At 43.0% G+C, this 17,405-nt stretch overlaps 2 protein-coding genes across 4 annotated transcripts in view; one reads left to right on the forward strand and one right to left on the reverse strand.

Annotated features, from left to right (window-relative positions):
* trpm6 (transient receptor potential cation channel, subfamily M, member 6) overlaps window positions 1-17,405 on the forward strand; it is a 59,930-nt gene that overhangs the window by 18,650 nt on the left and 23,875 nt on the right. The window lies entirely within an intron of this gene.
* The window catches only part of rorb (RAR-related orphan receptor B), a 20,860-nt gene continuing 4,000 nt past the window's right edge, over window positions 546-17,405 (reverse strand). The window contains exons 1-10 of one of the 2 annotated variants that reach the window (XM_030104452.1): window positions 6,423-6,788; window positions 5,728-5,813; window positions 5,473-5,614; window positions 4,876-5,307; window positions 4,393-4,514; window positions 3,964-4,096; window positions 3,724-3,831; window positions 3,374-3,484; window positions 3,150-3,262; window positions 546-2,928 (exon numbers count right to left, since the gene is read on the reverse strand). In XM_030104452.1, coding sequence (XP_029960312.1) covers window positions 2,764-2,928; window positions 3,150-3,262; window positions 3,374-3,484; window positions 3,724-3,831; window positions 3,964-4,096; window positions 4,393-4,514; window positions 4,876-5,307; window positions 5,473-5,614; window positions 5,728-5,813; window positions 6,423-6,441 — 1,431 coding nt within the window. In that variant the 5' untranslated portion in view covers window positions 6,442-6,788 and the 3' untranslated portion in view covers window positions 546-2,763. Of the gene's footprint in view, window positions 2,929-3,149; window positions 3,263-3,373; window positions 3,485-3,723; window positions 3,832-3,963; window positions 4,097-4,392; window positions 4,515-4,875; window positions 5,308-5,472; window positions 5,615-5,727; window positions 5,814-6,422; window positions 6,789-17,405 lie in introns of those variants that run through there. The other variant, XM_030104453.1, reaches the window with a different exon arrangement.

The following is a 17,405-nucleotide window of genomic DNA, read 5'->3' on the forward strand; positions in this document are numbered from 1 at the left end:
TAAATGCCTCCAGTTCTTATTGCTACAGTATCTTACTTACAGTGTTGTGTTGCCACTCGTTCTTGCCTGCACATACCCCCCCTCACAGTCCCATCCCACCCCCTGATTCACAGTCTAACAAGGGGAAAAACAATCAAACAAAAAAAAAAAAAAACATCACACGAAAAACTTCATATTCAGAGTTGAGATTCACTGTCCCAGGGCAGTTGTGATGGCGCGTCGATCACAGCTTACTAGTGGACTTCCCTCACGGTCCCCAAAGCAGCAGAATAAGCTGTAAACATGAGTGTATGACGACGACAAGAAGAGCACACTCTGTGTGTATAGTGTTTTTTTTTCTTTTTTTTTCTTTTCTTTTTTTGTCTTCTTGTGCTACATAATGGTGCTTCTCATATAATCTGGGCTCTATAAAGAAATTTGGACAGTGAATTCATGCTCTGTACGCACATACACACAGATATACACCTATCAAAGCCTTGTCTGGGCAGATTGTGTTGCCGGCATACAGTCACAGCAGCGGATGCTACTTTTTTTTTATTTTTTTCATCCTAAAAAGGTTTTCTTTTATAATTATTTTTTTTTTTGTAAATTTTGCAAAAATATTAAACCCTCTTTTAATGCAAAGTCAGAAAAAGAGCTGCTCCCTGAGAGATGCTTCGTAGTGCATCAAGCCTTTATGAGCAAGTGATTGTCTGTAAGAGTCACTGGCCTCTGATCTGTTGTCGGGTCGGGTTTGAAGGGAAATATGCTGGATTTTTAAGGAGCCTGTTATTTGATCGATAATGCAGCGTTAGACAGATTGGATGGGAGAAGTTTGGAGACGGTTGAAATTCTTTCTGGTTCTCAACACTATTGACATGGATTTATTTTTTTTTTTCACATAAGTGAAACTAATGTTTAATGTCTCTGTATGAAGACAAGCTTTTGGCCACTGTGTAATAAACAGGAGAGAAAGTGGAATTTGTGAGGAGTGAGCTGTAGTTCAGCTGGGATTTTTCCCGAAAGCTTTTCTTAAATGCATTTAGTGGCTTCACGCTCAGTTTCCACAGATGTAAATGCTCAGTAACACCTGCTTGTTTTTACACAGTGGCCAAATATGTGTCACAGATAAATCAACAACAGCTTTCTGATTAAAAGAATAATAATAAAAAAAAGATTGTCTATTATTGTAGCTTACTGTATGAATTGTTGGTGTAAAATAACAGCTGTGATGTGATGCTAAAATTTCTGAAGGCAAAGCTTTTGTCAAATTTTTTTCAGCTCATGTTTCAACGCCTGTGGTGAAATGAATGCCATCTTTAGAAATGACTTTTAGACCAAACGAGCGGTCAAAAGAGAAATATAGTGCATCGTAGGTAAAACTGCTACACTGTCCTGGACAGCTGATACAGAGGAAGAGAAGGAGACGAGAGGAGTACGATCAGAAAGGCAGTGAGAAAGTTATTGCTCTGTAGAGAAAGGGTCCTTCATATTGACATCCATGGACTGGATTGTGCAAATAGTGGTTGGATGAAATGAGGGTATAAAGCACTCATGCAAGTGTGAGTGTTAAAAGTTATGTGAATTTCATTCAAGTTGCTTGTAATTCTACTTTTTTTCTTGAGGAATATTCAAACATTTCCTCATTGTGATTCAAAATCCACTTCTGTCGGCCAATTCCAGTTACATGGGGGTTTTAGGGCAGGGTTGGAGGATTATGGGAGGAGGTGTCGGGATGTATGCGAGGTCCTGGTCTCTTATTATGTGTCTCTGGTTGATTGTTCAAAAGCAGTCCAGGTTTTATTGGACGTAATTATTGCAGCGAGAAATAAATGATTGATAGGACGGCAAATCTGCCAGATTCTTTTTCTTGCAAAATAGAATATTTATGTATATATTTTCACATTGAAAAGTAGTCGCCATTATTTTTTTCTTTTTAAAATCCTTCATATGCTCTCTTTACATTTCTATAAGGTCTGATCAGAAGGAAGTCATACCTTCTTTACATATGAACAAAGTCCAGACAAGGCTTCTATATATCAACAAACCCAAATCAGTTCCCGGTTTTTACCCAGTATTCTTTTACAAGTCTCAATTTTACAAATTCTGTACACAAGAAACTATCAAATAAAATAAAAACACATAGACATGGTATAGCCAGCCGCACTGGACTGCCGAGTATTTAAATTAGGACTAACTTATTTTAAACAGAACAAGAAGTAATACTGGAATCCGCTCTCCACTAGAAGAATATCTACAGTAGCTTCTCTAAATCCACAGTTCCCTCCCCCATCCAGCTTCTTCAACTTCACAATGTCTTCATAGGAACAAAAACAAATGAAATAAACCAAAACAATTTTTTTTTTTTCCAAAAGTTAAATCAAATTAACTTACCCATTTTTTTTCTTAAAAGATTGACAGCTTAAAACTGTTCCTAGATGTTTTAGAGTCTGTACATTTCTGGTCAGTCAGTTCAGTTCAGGTGGAAGTCCCGCTCGGGTGGTGGCTCGGGGCGCGTTTCGTTTATATATACATTCTTCAGACTGTATCGGTGAACGAGATGGAATAAGTGCTGGACATTCCTAGTACTGTTGGCGGTAAGTCTAAGCTTTCAGCAGACGACTCCACACCCTCCAGTCTGAAATGTGTCTGGGGGAGCTCGGAAATATGTGGGCGCCACGGCGGTGACGTAGTCGACACGGGCGCCACTGTCTCGTCACGCGTGGATTCCTTATTTTCTTGGTCCTCCGCCGGCGCCGTCGGTTGCGCGTGGACCGCAGGCAGTCACTTGGGCATGGCCATGGTGGAGTTTGGGTCGGGATTGAAGAGTTCTTTGTAGAGCGGAGGGAAGAGGACGTTGACTGTTTCCGGGTGGAGTTGCTGGAAGGCCTGAAGCTCCTCGGTGTGAAGCGTGCACAGGGCCGACAACGTTGGGATTCGGCTGATGAGCTGCCAGGCAGAAAGGGGAGAGGGTCAAGGATAAGAAAATTTAGACTGATGAATTACAAACAGACGAGGTTAGAAGTCGTTGTTTTGTAGAACAGTTGCTGCACTTGTCCTTGAGGCTGTCTCAGTTTGATTTATCTATTCCTTTACTCTAAGGATTCGTGTCATTCAATCCTCAGGAGTTGTCTTTATGTGATTTATCTCACTTCACTGACTTGACCTACCTTAGCCAGTGCGTCTTCATCCATGTGGTTCTTCTGCATTATGTGCTGCAGAGCAAAGTAGATCTTCTCCTGGAGCTTCTGGACTTTCCGAGGCTCCATTAGCCAGGGCCGGTCTGAATAAAGCAAAAATGTTCATTTTTAAACTGGAAGTTTAAAGCAGATGCCGAGCTACGTAAATGTTGTCATTGCTCTCTTTTAGCTTTGTCTCTTCACTTTACACTGACCTGTGGAAATTAGTACGGCTGCCGAGAACAGAGCGATCTCCTCTTCTGTCAGCTGCAGCGAACACAAACTCTTGGCAAAGTCAAACACTGCACTTACTAAGTCGTCACAACCTTGGAGGGAAACACAGGGAAGGGCAGAGAAAAAAGAGAAAATTTCATTACGCTTATTCCGGTCATGTGTGCTGATGAACAGAAATACCTGCGAGGGAAAGATGAGTTCTTTTTTTTTTTTTATATAATTTTTTTCAGGATAAGAAGTTTTTCTTTTTCTTTCAGTTTTCTTTCAGTTTCAGACCATTTATCCCATTCATACTATATAAAACAAAATGTATTGGCTTCTGTGGTCTCACCGAGAGCTTTGAACATCTGCATGCCTCCGTACTTCCCCTCAAAGAGGACAGTGTTGTTGAGAGGGTTGAATGCCCTGCACATCCGCACCAAGACCACCTCCAGACAGCCTGGAAAAGTCACAAAGGAACACGGTGAGGATACTTTAATATGTGACTGAAAGAATAAGAGCAAGAACGAGACACATTTCCTTTTCCCTGAGCGACGTGCTAAAGACAAAGATGTGTGGACTGTCCACTCACCGGACTTGAGGAGGAGGATCTGGTCATTCTGGCACAATTCCATGAACCCTGAGATGCGCTTGGCGAACTCCACCACGTACTGGATGGCGTGGGTGATCTGAATGGCACACTGCTGCCACAGCACGTCCCGCGGCTACGACCGGAGACACCGAGGTTAGAGGAAACAGGTCAAACTTATCAAAAACATCTTAATTTACTCAAAGGAAACAACTATGTTTTGTTCATACTTCACGAAAAAACTACAAAATTGTCAACAATTTTCATAACAATAAGAATTAACAAAAAAAATCCCATCATTTTATATCCACTCAATAAGTACAAAGACTTGCACACAGTTGGCCATAAATGTTAAAATATATTTAACTGTAAAAAGATAACTGCACATGTTGTAACACTCTGTACTTGCTGGTTTCATGAGAAAAGCCTCACCTTGCTCTGATACATCTTGACCTCTTCGTAGGAATGTGTCTGCCAGGCTAGCTGCTGCAGCTCGTCCGTCGTGTACTGGCATGTCTCCAAGTGAGACTTTATGATATTCTGAGCAATACGGTCTGGAAAAGAGGAGTATTCATTTATTTACTGTACACTTCATTCAGCAGTCTGTGTATATGTGCAAGGAGCATAAGGAATTAATTCCTCTGTGTAATCTGCATTTTAATCTGTAGCTCATTCGTTGAACATTTAAAAACTTAAGAAATTTGGGATGCATTCATTACTTATTCCAGCAGAATGTGAGTGGACTCAGTCCGAGCTGCGCATGCAGTGCTGTGGCACCCTGTCAGGTAAGGGTGTAAGCCTGTCTGATCTCCTGTTCTGTTCTCAGATTAGGTGTCTGACTCAATCGTGAGTTTTCCATGTGGATTATTCATGTAAATTTTAAATCTGGCAGATGTGGCGCAGTGCGGCCTTTACCTAGCTCTCCCATGCTGACATTGTTCGGCCCCAGCTGGCTCTCCTGGTATCCTCCGTAGCTGAACAGGTTGGGTACCGGCGTCAGGTCGTACACCGGCTCCTGCTTAATGTGCTTCATGCCCGACATGTCCAACCCCGACTGGTCTGGAGACGGCTGAGTGGAATCCATCCCATAGTAACCTCCCGGAACTCCTCCTCCATTACCATGGCCACCTTTGGGTAACTCAATTACGTGGCCATTGGCATAGGTGCCCCCAATTTCATGGTTGAGGGTGGACAGTCCGTTGGTGAGGCTTGACGAGTAAACGCGTGCCAGAGCTTCTGCTTCGCCCGTCTGCTGTTGCCGCTGCTCCTGCAGTCGAGCCTGGTGTTTCTGGACTTCTGCATACAGGCTATCGCGTTGCTTCTTGGACATGCGGCCAAATTTTACCGCTGTGTGGGGCAGACGATGCAAGAAGATTAAACTCCTGTTCGTTATGGCAATCAGCAAAGAGTTTAGTGGACAGGAAAATGATTAAACAGCAGCATAAGACATCTTAGAAACTCTTCTAGAGACAATGTTGCTGTGATTATGTGTTTAACAACACCGGGCCTCACCATCTCTGGACATTCCTAGAGCGAGACATTTCTGCAGACGGCAGTGTTGGCAGCGGTTGCGGTTCGTTCTGTCGATGAGGCAGTTCCTCTGACGAGGGCAGGAGTAGGAGGCATTGTTCTGCTGGCTTCGTCTGAAGAAACCCTGGGTATACGTCAACAGAGCATACAGCTGATCAGATATATGAAGCACAGACTGAATCCAGCATTTTGAAGCACAGGAAAAAAAAAACAAGTGAAACAAATGACGACTCTCACCTTACATCCCTCACATGTAATGACTCCATAGTGGATACCTGATGATTTGTCTCCGCAGATTTTGCATGGTATAACTTCGATTTGGGCTGTAAGGAAGAGAAAGAGAGCAGAGAAGGTGCGAGTCACTCAGATGTTCAAACTCTGAACATGGCGTAAATGTCTGTCCTTCAGCTTTGTGAGCAGCTCCTTGTTCTGTGAACCCCCTAAGATGCTGGAGCCCAGCTGGGGATCTCATTTGAGGTTAAAAACCCGACCTAACCTGCTAGGCGGCACAACAGAAATGAGCTTACGCTATGTCTTTATTAAGTATTGTGCGACTTCAACTTCAGATTCACAAGGGCACAGTGACATGCAGGCACTCATTACAGAATGTCCTTGTGAAAGTTCTTGTAATGACTTGAACATCGAGGACTGCATATGTGCACATGACACTGCACTACACCACACACACAAGCACACACACACACACACACACACACACACACACACTCTGAATACACAGTGAAAAGAGACCCTCTGGGTTAGAATGGGTTTGTGTAACAAGAAAAGCTGGTATATCAGCAAAAGACCACGTTCACTTGTCAGTCCTGTCTTTTCTCTGTAGTGCACACAGGGACATACAGGGCTTGCCATATAAACTCTCACTTTTTTCCCTCCTTTACACATAATATGACTACTTTTGCCATTGTACTCACTGTGTATAGGCAGCTCCATGTACTGTCACAACCAAAGGCACAGAAAGGCTCAACAGAAACGACTACACACAGAAGCACTTCTTTCTCTTGTCTCGGAACAAAGTATCCATAATGTATGGAAAGCGAAAGCCGCAGTTGCTGTTAAGAGATATGACATGGATGTAGAGGTAGGCAGGTATGCTGCTGAGATGGCACAGTCTATAAAGAGATTAGACAGCCTATCTAATCCTAAATTATTTCCCGACGAGCAGGTTCCCTCCTCTGCTGAGCACTAGCTTAGCCTCAGCTGAAGTAGCCATTTGCATGTAATCTCCTTGTGTAGTCCCACCTGTGGGAAATTCTGCATGTTTTATGAATATTCCGAGATGTCTAGACACGCAGCTGCAGCTGACAAACAGATCCATATGTGCATGTTTGTTGGAGGTTTTTTTTTCCTAATTAGCCCTCATTATGCACATTGTTTAACTTTTATAGACACCTTGTTTAAAATTTGCATCGAGTGTTTACGTTGCCCACGTAGCACGCCTGAGTATTTGTTTGCACGTACGCTCACTTGCACGCACACACACACACACACACACACACACACACACACACAGAGTGTATTTCATCTTGAGTGTGTGGTAACTGTCTTGCTGGAATGAGTATGCAGTATACATAATTGGATAATCTCTGGTGGGGATCAATGAAAGCAGTTCTGTCTGTCGAGCAATTGAGCAGGTATGGACGAAACAATCCATCTGCACCTCTGGGAGCCTGACCTGTTCATGACCAGTTGTAAAGCTCGTTCTAAATTACAAATCAGGTCAAAGTGGAACATTTTTGCACTATCCTAGATGCCAACAAGAAATTTAAGACTTGGTGTCATAACTGGGCACTCACATCTGTGAAATTGAATTAAAAGGTAATATTAAATGTTTGCTGGATTTGTAGGTTTTCCGTTTAGCAGTGTAAATGTATTTTTTTGTGATGAAAATGATGCTTTTTGAAACACTCTGAGACGTGAATCGCTTCTTGGAGCAGCATTATTCCACCTATCTTCAACCATGTTTCAGTGAGTATATTTAATTGAAAGACATTTCACATTGATCCACGTCTTTCTGCACTTCCTTCTCTTTAAATGAACCTGAATGCTTGGACACATCTCTGCATAAGGTAAATTGCAAATAACCCCATCCTGTTTATTCTAAGAGCCAAAACCACACTAAATGAATTTATGTTCACCTTTCATTTATGCACTTGCCTCTCTGCCCCCTGGTGGCTGTTTCATCAGCATGATCTGTCTACATGACATCTCATGTGCCATCATGACCTTGCGCTTATACAAACACATCTTCATAATAATCACATAAAGTGTGAATATGTATCTATTTAGTTCATGTCCAGTTATAATTCACATATAAATATCTCCAACACAACAAGAGATACTTGTGTCGATCTCAGTGGACAACCTGGTGATGCCTGACATGTGTTGGCAGGTGATGAAACATGTTTCAGTTTAAGTTTAAGGTGTTTTCATGCTCTGAATTATGGTGTGGCTCAAGATGTGACCCATTTCCACCAATTCTCGACCAGCTGCCTCCAAACTGGGTCAGAGCGGAGCACTGGTCCGGGACTACACACAGAACTACATACACAAGGCTGTCAATGACTGTGGCCTGCAACGCCTATTTATAGTCCGTAAAACAGGTCAGTTGCACCCAGGACATGGCTGTTATCATCAGATGACCACGTATACGAGCGGCAAACAGATGACGGGGCGACTGTGCATCAGCTGCGCATCAAATCATCTTCATTCTTCATTACTTTTTGGGATTGCTACAGTAAAGTCCACCTTTTATTTTTTCAAACTCTGATTTAAATGTTAATCTCTTCATTTAGACCATCTGAAAGTGGTCAGCCTACACCTGCTGCAGTGCGTTGCAGACATACATATTTGCATAAATGTTGTGTAGATTTTTCCACCTTAAGAGGAGTGTGTGCTTTATTTTTCTTTACAGTGATTACATTATATTTGGGCTTTATGTATTTTTTACCCCATGGGAGATTGTACTCTCTCTTTGTATCACATAATTATGCCCAATATAAGCACGGGCGTGTGGGCATGTGCATTGTGTGCGTTTCTGCGGAGGCTTGAGTGAGCGTTTCACTTTAAAAAAAAAAAAAAAAGACAGAGAAAGATAAAGTATGTGTACATATCTATGTGTGCCTGATAAAGTGTGTGTATGCGTGTGGGTGTGTGCATTGTTGAGTGCGTGTTTGTGTGTGAGTGTGTTTTGTGCATTGCCAGTGGGGACTGTCAGGTAGGATATAGGGAGACGGTCATGACAGCATCGCCGTTGCCAGGGTGACCACCCACTCGCTGCACTCGTCTGGCTGTCACGGCGATGATGTGCTAAGCTGTCACACGCTCGGCGGAAGTGATGTCACGTGTGCGCGGAGCCAACTCGGTGTATCATCACCGGCGGTCCTGTCGCTCCCGCTCAGCGGCGGAGGCTTTGTGGATTGTTTACTAAAGGACTCCCACTTCCTCAGCCAGTCAACAATACGAGCCGACTGCAGCCGCGGCGGCGGATTATACATGTAGCGGTGATAAAAATGAATTTATCTGCTGTGTGTTTGGAAAAAAAGAACAGTGCTGCTATTGTTGTCAAAGTTAGGTGTTATGATAATGTATTGTGGGTGTTGGATTTCATGGTTTTCCTTTCCAAAGGGAAACTTGGAGATTAAAAGATGAAGGAAAAGTGAGTTTCTGAAGTGGTGCAGAACTTAAAGGAGTTGAACATGTCTAACTGACAACATTTCCCAAACAAAACTTTAAAGGTAAAAGCTGCTCATTTCTGTTTTGTGATATTTGTTTGGACTTCGCCACACGTCTTTCACAAGGAGTGGGCGGAACCAGGTTGAGCTAACCCTGGTCGGAGCAGAGTGACTGACAGCGGCGTGAGCCAGCTCGAGCGTGAGCGTTATCCCGGGGTCATTATGTAAGAGCCGGACTGCAACGCTGGCGATTCCTCAGCTAAGAGGAGGATCAGGCCTGCACAATCTCTTGAGAGGGAGAGAACTAACTCAAAATGAATTTCACAAAAGAACGAGGCAAAGATAGTTAGTGTAATATGGGAGTTGCAGGGTGTGTGCGTAGTCGATCGTGGCCATGAGGGTTGTATTGCACTGGCACGTGTGTTGTGATAATTGATTTTTAATGAAGTGAGAATCTCCTGTGTATTTCCTAGGCTGGCCCTTTCTCTAAATAGAGTCCTAATTATCTACATTGCACTGCAGAAAAAAAAGCAGCAGCCTTGCACTAATAATATAGCAATACTTTACTCTGAAGCACATAAGTAGCTCAAACAGGATTGCAAAAGTTATATACGCATGGATATCCACGAATAAAAAGACTGTTTTCAAACAGTATATCCGTACCATCTATGCTTGCAATGTAACAGCAAATTACTGCCACTAGGTGTTGCTATACATATTAAGTTAGTACACATCTTGAGTGTTTGAAGATGTGTTTATTGCTATACCCTCACATTGTAGCGTGTGTTGTTATTGTGAAAACAAGTATTCGATAGAGTTAAAGAAAATCATTAAATTAAGTTAAGCAGGTAGTAATAAAATTCAAGTTAAGAGTCTAAGTAGAAAGTTATTGTAATCAATGTAATGGTCCAGAAAAGCATCAAGACATGACAGGTGTGTGTGTGTGTTTCTATAAGAGGCAGGCTGGACATGCACGTTTCATTCATTCAGCCTGGCAGCTTGAGTCTACAACAGAAAGGCGTCCAAAGCAACACACAGAATTTTGCAGGGACAATACACTAGAGGTTGGTGATGCAGTATCGCAGTTTACAAAATGATTGAAATCACTTTCTAACATAACTTTTGCCAGAGTGACTCACTTCAGAAATGCAAACATGACTCCTACTGTAGTCCCAGGGGCTGATTTGTTGGGGGATGAATGTGGGCGGTTTCTTCACTTCATTAGAAAATATGCATATGGCTTCTTTCCGATTAACTAGATATCTTTTGGGAAAATGAAAGCGATCAGCACTTTACCCCCCATCACTCCTTGTTAAAACTCAACAACTCATGCGCTGGTCTCAGATGTCTATACACCGTGAATTATACTATCACTGTTCGCCATCCACTCCGCTTCCGTCTGTTTGACTTTTTTTCATTTGTTCCTCCTCGCTGTAAGTGGCTGTGTGACTGGGAAATCATTTCAGTTTCTGTATTTCATGATCTATTTCCATCTCTCAGCGAAACTCTGTCTTCCTTGTCTCGTAGAGCTAAGAGAGGAACAAGCTTTTTTTTTTTTTTCTCCCTTCCCTCTCTCTCTCTCTGCCGATGATGAAAAACACTGAGAAAACTTTTGTTGGCGTGATCGCTGAGTGGATTAATGCACACTGCTGGGAATAGCGTATAGCAGTGCTGCTTGGGTTATCTCCCCTGTGTCTCCTGTCATGTTTCCACATCATACTGTCCCATTAAAATCAATGAAACGCTGCCACTGCACATGGTTTCAAACGGACTTCTGCTACGTGCTGTCATATTTTTCTCTCTTGCTGTCTTTTTTTGTGTCTGAAACATCTAAAACAGCACATATTGAAAAGTGGCGGGCTCGCTGCTTTATTGAATAATTAAAAAAATAATAATAAAATAAATTATACTTTATTTCATCTGTCTTGCGTACTATATTTCCTCCTTTCTTCCCTTTGTGTTTCAAACACCAGCACGCTGTATTAAAATGGCATTGTTTGGAAGTCCTGCGACCTTTGAGTTTAAAGAGCTGAAGACATTATTATGAAGTCCAGCTGGGGCCTCCTGATGCAGCTCTTTCTCCACTCTTTTCTGCCCGTTTCTCAATTTAATAGTCAACAGTTTTCAGAACTCAGTTTATTGACTTTTTTTTTTAGTTGACTTTTATTACATTCAGTACCTGCACATATTGGATAAAATGGGTTTAGAGGATGGGTATATTTTTAAAAAACAGCCATATGTGATTGTTTTTCTTTTAGTTTAAAATTTTTTAACTACTTTTGCTGCCCAATTCACATGTTTATTCAGAACTGCCCTGATTTATGGATTTTTAAACTTGTGGGTGAAAAATAATTGGAAACCATTTCCGCAAACCAACGACCAGTTTTTGATTCTTCTCAAGTGTTTGAACAGCTGTGAACGTGATAGACAGGCGGATGTTCTTTCATATTTAATTGAGCGTATATTTACTTGACAACATGAAAACATCAACTGATAATGAAAATAAATCCAACTTTATGACCTAGATAACAGCGGCAAACTCAAAGTCAGATGGCGGTAATCCCTCTAAACTAAAGTGGGCCTGAACTAACTGAAGCATAAGGGCGACATACTGGCGTGAAACGAATCATCAATATATGTGATGAGGAGCAGCAACCTTCAGCTGGCCCTCTTTGTTTTTACAGTCTGCTGTGTGGCTGCGTTACAGTAATAATCATAATGCCATGCGGCGGTCTCGTCTCCCCTCCCCCATCTCCATCCACAGCCGCCAAGCACGTCTTTGTCCACTCTGTAATATAGTCAGTCACAGTGCTGCCGTACGAGCGAACATCCACCACCCCCAGCCTCCGCTTTTCCCATCAGTCCGCCGTCGTCAGCCCCCCCCCCCCCCCTCGCTCACTTTGCCAACACACACTCACACTTACAAACAGTCAGAAAAAAAACAGTCGTTCCTGCCCTCCCCCCATGCTGTATGTCAGAGGGCATGAGCTTGTCCAGCTTGCCATGCGGCCCCAAAGCACTCTGGGTAATTGCTCAGATAGCAGGTCTGGGATCAGCTGCGGTTTGCTCATAGAATGTTGTGCTGCGGCTTGATTGGACGCCACGGAGAGAGAACAGAAGGGGGCCACTGGCTGTCATCCAGTGCATCGATTCACATGCACAGGCATGCACGCTCACACACACACACACACACACACACACACACAAACGAGACATGTTCAGACAGACAGAGGCAAACATTGACATGCTTGAGCGCATGCATCACTGGAAAACTACTTTTTAAAAAAAGCAGTCTTTACAGGATGATTTTTTTTTTTTTTTTTATGCTTGTACCCCCCCCCCCCCCCCCCCCCCCCCCCCATCCCACCTATAGCACAGACACCCACACACACTCCCACTCGGTGCAGCATGTGTCCACTGACTGATAAGAAACTAAGGAGGCGTGGGAAAAAATCCACAGGGTAAAGCCAACCCCGGCCTGAACACACACATATATGCGGTCTGCCCATCTGCCCCCTCAGATCTGCCTCTCATGGTCACTGTACACACACACACACACACACACGCGCGCGCACACACACATACGCGTGCGCTCAAACTCGAACCCCCTGGGTGACCTGTAGGACCCTGACGGCCTTTGACCTTCTTCTTGAGGACCAAGAGAGTGCATCAGTGTGGAAGGAACAAGTCCAAGTGTGAGAGGCCTGCATCTGGTCATTACCGTACTGAAATCAACCATGAGAACACACACACACACACACACACACACACACGGAGGCACTGCTGCTGCTGAAACAAACATGCAAACATGCACAGGAAAACACACAGACGCTCCTACATGAACTGCTTTGTCTGGCTCTCTTACATATTTCTTTTCATTTCCTCTCACGCCTTTGCCCTCTTGTTAGCAGACATGCATGTGTGCACATTGAGCAGTTGCACGCTGAGCAGCGCTCACGCTTTGTTTGGGTGAAGGGAATCAGTGTGGAGATGAACTCACGCTGGCTGAGATCCTGTTGTTTCATATCTGGGATAATAAAATAACATTTTCTTGGCGGTGGCCATCCTCGCTTAACCTCACTCGCTCCTCCTACTATGGTGTTTCTCTTGAGCCTAATTGTAGATGACAGTGTGTATGTGTGTGTTTGTGTGTGTGTGTGAGTCTTTGAGGGGGGAAGGGAGAGGAAAGGTGGCTGTCCTCATGTGGAGAGAAACAGAAAGACAGAGACGTCCAGAGAAAGACAGAAAACTGTTCAGTTCTTACATGAAATGTTCCCTCAGTTGTTGGATTGATGTTTTTTCCTCCTGATAGCTGTTGGTTGGTCTGATTAAAGCAGGAAAAGTACTAAAACTATCCGGATGAATGAACTTTAAAGCAATAATGAGAGACTGAAAAGCTCTTTAGCTATCAGAATCCAATCAATAAGCCAGGGATGGAGTTTGTCTGTGTTTCCCTCCAAATCTGATTAGAAATTGTTCATACATGTACACGAAGAGCCGAGACTGGATTATACTGTGAAAACATTTGCAAATTCTCCTGTCTCCACATGCAGGAAAAGTTTATTGTTGAGCAATTATAGAGATTCACTTTACTGAACACTCTGATGATAATGTGATCACATATCAGCAGATGACAAGATCTCAAATAAATATCTGTATCTAAAAACTGAATCAGTGATCCTTAAAGTGGACTAAATCGTGAAATATCAGACCACATAATTTCACATTCTGTGATATAATAACTGAGTTTACCTGTTAGGATTTATTAAGTAATTTAGACAGAATTTATCGGCATCAAGTTACCTTTCTTCTCTAAAAAAAATATCTGTTTGACTATTACGCATGTGCTCATTGAAACAGGAGTATATAAATGACCGATTTGATTTCAATAGTTTTTATTCCTGATTGCCACAATATGAAATGAACACAATATTTTGCTGAAAGATCATTTATGAGCATTTGAAAACCTTGCATTACAGTTCACGTAATTCTGCGTAATTGTGTGTGTAGAGCTGCTTCAAAGGATCACATGCAGTTTATTTTTGGGTGAAAAACTAGCATGCACTTTAAATTTCTGCATGTCATTTCCTTTAGGATGCCCTTGCGCCTTAATTTTGCTGTACTCAATTAAATTCCCTATTTTTCTAAATTAAGTCATGCCAGCATACATTTGCGAGGCGGTATTTTTAGTTGCGCGTTTGTTTATGCAGCACCTTTCAAGAGCGAAACTCCTCAGTGTTACTACCACTTGAGTAAATATTCCGGCTCCGCTGCTTTGCCAGTTTACGTATCTCTCCGAGTGAGAGAGGCTGCCTGCTTGAGAGCGAACGCAAGCATATGAATGAGTTCCCAGTTGAGTTCATGTGTGTTTTAAAAAAGATTTTGAATTCACGTGTGCGTGCGTGTATGTGTGTGTGTGTGTGTGTGTGTGTCTCGGTGTGTCTGTTTAAGCGAGTGTGTGAGCATGCACATGTGTGATTGTATGAGTGTGTGTGTGTGTGTGTGTGTGTGTGTGTGTGTGTGTGTGTGTCCTCTCCCAGGGATGGCCGCTAATAGCTCGCCTCGGGCAACAATTTAACTCAGCCTAACAAGGTTCTCCCCAAAGTGGCCCCAGGGGCATCTCTCACAGAGGCAAATTGATCACAAAGACTATCACACAGCTCAGCTCAGCTCAGCTCGATCCAGCCAGCATCGCTCTTCACCTGCTCTCTCTCTCTCTCTCTCTCTCTCTCTCTCTCTCTCTCTCTCTCTCTCTCTCTCTCTCTCTCTCTCTCTCTCTAGTGGGATGATTTAACAGAATGCGTTATGAGCATTAAATCTGAGTCGAGAGTGCAAAAGCAGCAGCAGCAGCAGTCTTGGTTTCATAATTGCATTCTCCTTCTGAATGGCGGGAGACCTCACATTAACAGCTACTACTTAGGGCAGACACACACACACACACACATTTGAGCAGACACTCACGCTTACGCAGAGTTAAGAGAGGTATCTAAGGATTTGGACACAGTAAAAGAGAGAGGAGGAGGAGGAGGAGGAGAAGGAGGGGGTGGAGGGAAAGAAAGGTAGACCTAATAAGAGTCCCTTCAATGAGATTACAAGCACTAAAACAGGCTAATCTTTGTCATTAAGAAAAGATGCCGCAGTAGGCTAAGTCATATTATAGGCTTATTGTAGCTGGTGTGTGCTTTTCACCTGCCAGCACTGGACACCTTCACAGTCGTGCAGGCAATTTGTTAACACTGGACGACTTGTGTTCCCTTGATGTTTCTTTTTCCACACCTCTATAGCAGTTGTGAGGGAGGAAATTATACCTTTTCCATACAGTTTCCGTGAGATCAATATAGTAGTTGTGTTTTTAGTTATTTATTTTCAGAATGTGAAGGTGTGTGCGCACACAAAACATATTACAAGAGGCATTTTTTTTTAGTCCTTTTAATGAACATTTTTATATATATTTATTTAGTTTTTTTTTTTTTTTTTTGCATTTATGTGCACTTGGGTGTGATTATGGGTAGAGGCTGGAATGTTACACTGACACACACCTTCAGTATATGGACTAATCTGCTTTGAGCAGCTGAGATCTAAAAGGTGGTTTGCAGCAGTGGACTTTGGATACAACTATTACAGGTGCTGCTGTTATTTATTACTTACTCCAGATACACTGTGCAAAGCAATCTGAGGATAGAACAGTTTGTATTTCGTGTGTGTGTGTGTGTGTGTGTGTGTGTGTGTGTGTGTGTGTGTGTGTGTGTGTGTGCACGCACGCTAAGTTTTTGTCACTGTTCTCCCCCATTGTTTCACATAGGCCCTCTCTTGCTCAAGCAAACATGCACACACATCTGCGATTGCACTATTATATAACTCCCTAAGTCCCTTTTACTTGCCCTCTTTTTCCTTATCTCACTCATTCACTCACTCGCAGTCCCTGTTCTGTTTTGTCTCCTGTTTTAACGGAGGATCCCGTTTTAAACTCGGTTCACAATACTCAAGCAGGTGCAGGAAAAAATAAACACCATTAAATATCAGTGCGTTAAAAATCTCCTGCCACTTCTGAACCGGATCACTTAATTAAATTTATGTTTTCCCAACTCCGTTCTCTAACTACAACCCTAACATGTAAAACCGAAGCTTAATGCACACGTGCAGGTGATTGTATTCAAACACAAAACCAGACTTGTAATAATAATAATATGATAAATTGTACTCTTGATAAATCCATATAAAAAAAGCTTCTTTTTGTTCATATTTTGTCAGTTTCTGTGTTTAATAAGCGCAGTCACCCTCTTCCTCGGCTTTTACTTCAATGTAAATTGGAGGAAAATGTGAATATTGAATTGAATATCATTGTGCGTCCACTGAGACATGCTGCCTTCATGGATGAGTAAAACTGACAAAACAGAAGGAGCTGTCAGAGGACTCCATGACTTCAAGGCAGATTTAGAGTTTAGGAGTGGTTCGGGCTGAAATCCCTCCCGGCTAAGATAAAGTGGAGACACAAACCAAAGCGTGCCGTATAGCCCACGCTTTTGTGTGCATAAAGATTTAGAAAAAAGCGAGAGAGAATTGACTGAGGAGAAAGTCTTCGCCTAGACTCCCCTAGACAGCCGCGGAGGGATAAAACCAACATGGAGTGCATGCTGAGCACATGCTAAACAAACACGGGCTATGATAGCGGCTCAGTGGGACCAGGGAAGAGCCATCCAGGCCACACACGCAGCGTGGCGGGATGTTTTTAGTAGCCGGCTCGGAAAAAAAAGAGGTCAGGCAGACTCACTAGGTGAGGAGTAGACTGTGCATCTGAGGAGGCAGAAGGAAGTAAGTCCTGAATACAAGATGGTGTGTGTATGTGTGTGTGTGTGTGTGTGTGTGTGTGTGTGTGTGTGTGTGTGTGTGTGTGTGCGTGAGCGCGCCTGTGTGTGTGTTGTAACAGCACTCTGCCGGGACCTCAGTCAGTCACTAGGGCTGTGCTGAGGGATTAACAGTGTGGCCTGCATGGGTTTGGGGTAATCTCTCCTCTCTTCTTACATAACACCGGGCCATTAGTCAGCACAAACACACAATAAACAACACAATCAACAACACCACGCTCAACAACAGGCAACAAACACACGCACTGATGGCGGTGCGGAGAAGAGGTTCATGCGGGCCAGGTGCCCACTTTAGTTTACCGAGAGTGACAATAGAAAAACAGTGATTTAGTGAAATAAGCTGCGCGCTAACCTGCTG

Source organism: Salarias fasciatus, chromosome 12, assembly GCF_902148845.1.
Source record: "Salarias fasciatus chromosome 12, fSalaFa1.1, whole genome shotgun sequence".
Lineage (NCBI taxonomy): Eukaryota > Metazoa > Chordata > Actinopteri > Blenniiformes > Blenniidae > Salarias > Salarias fasciatus.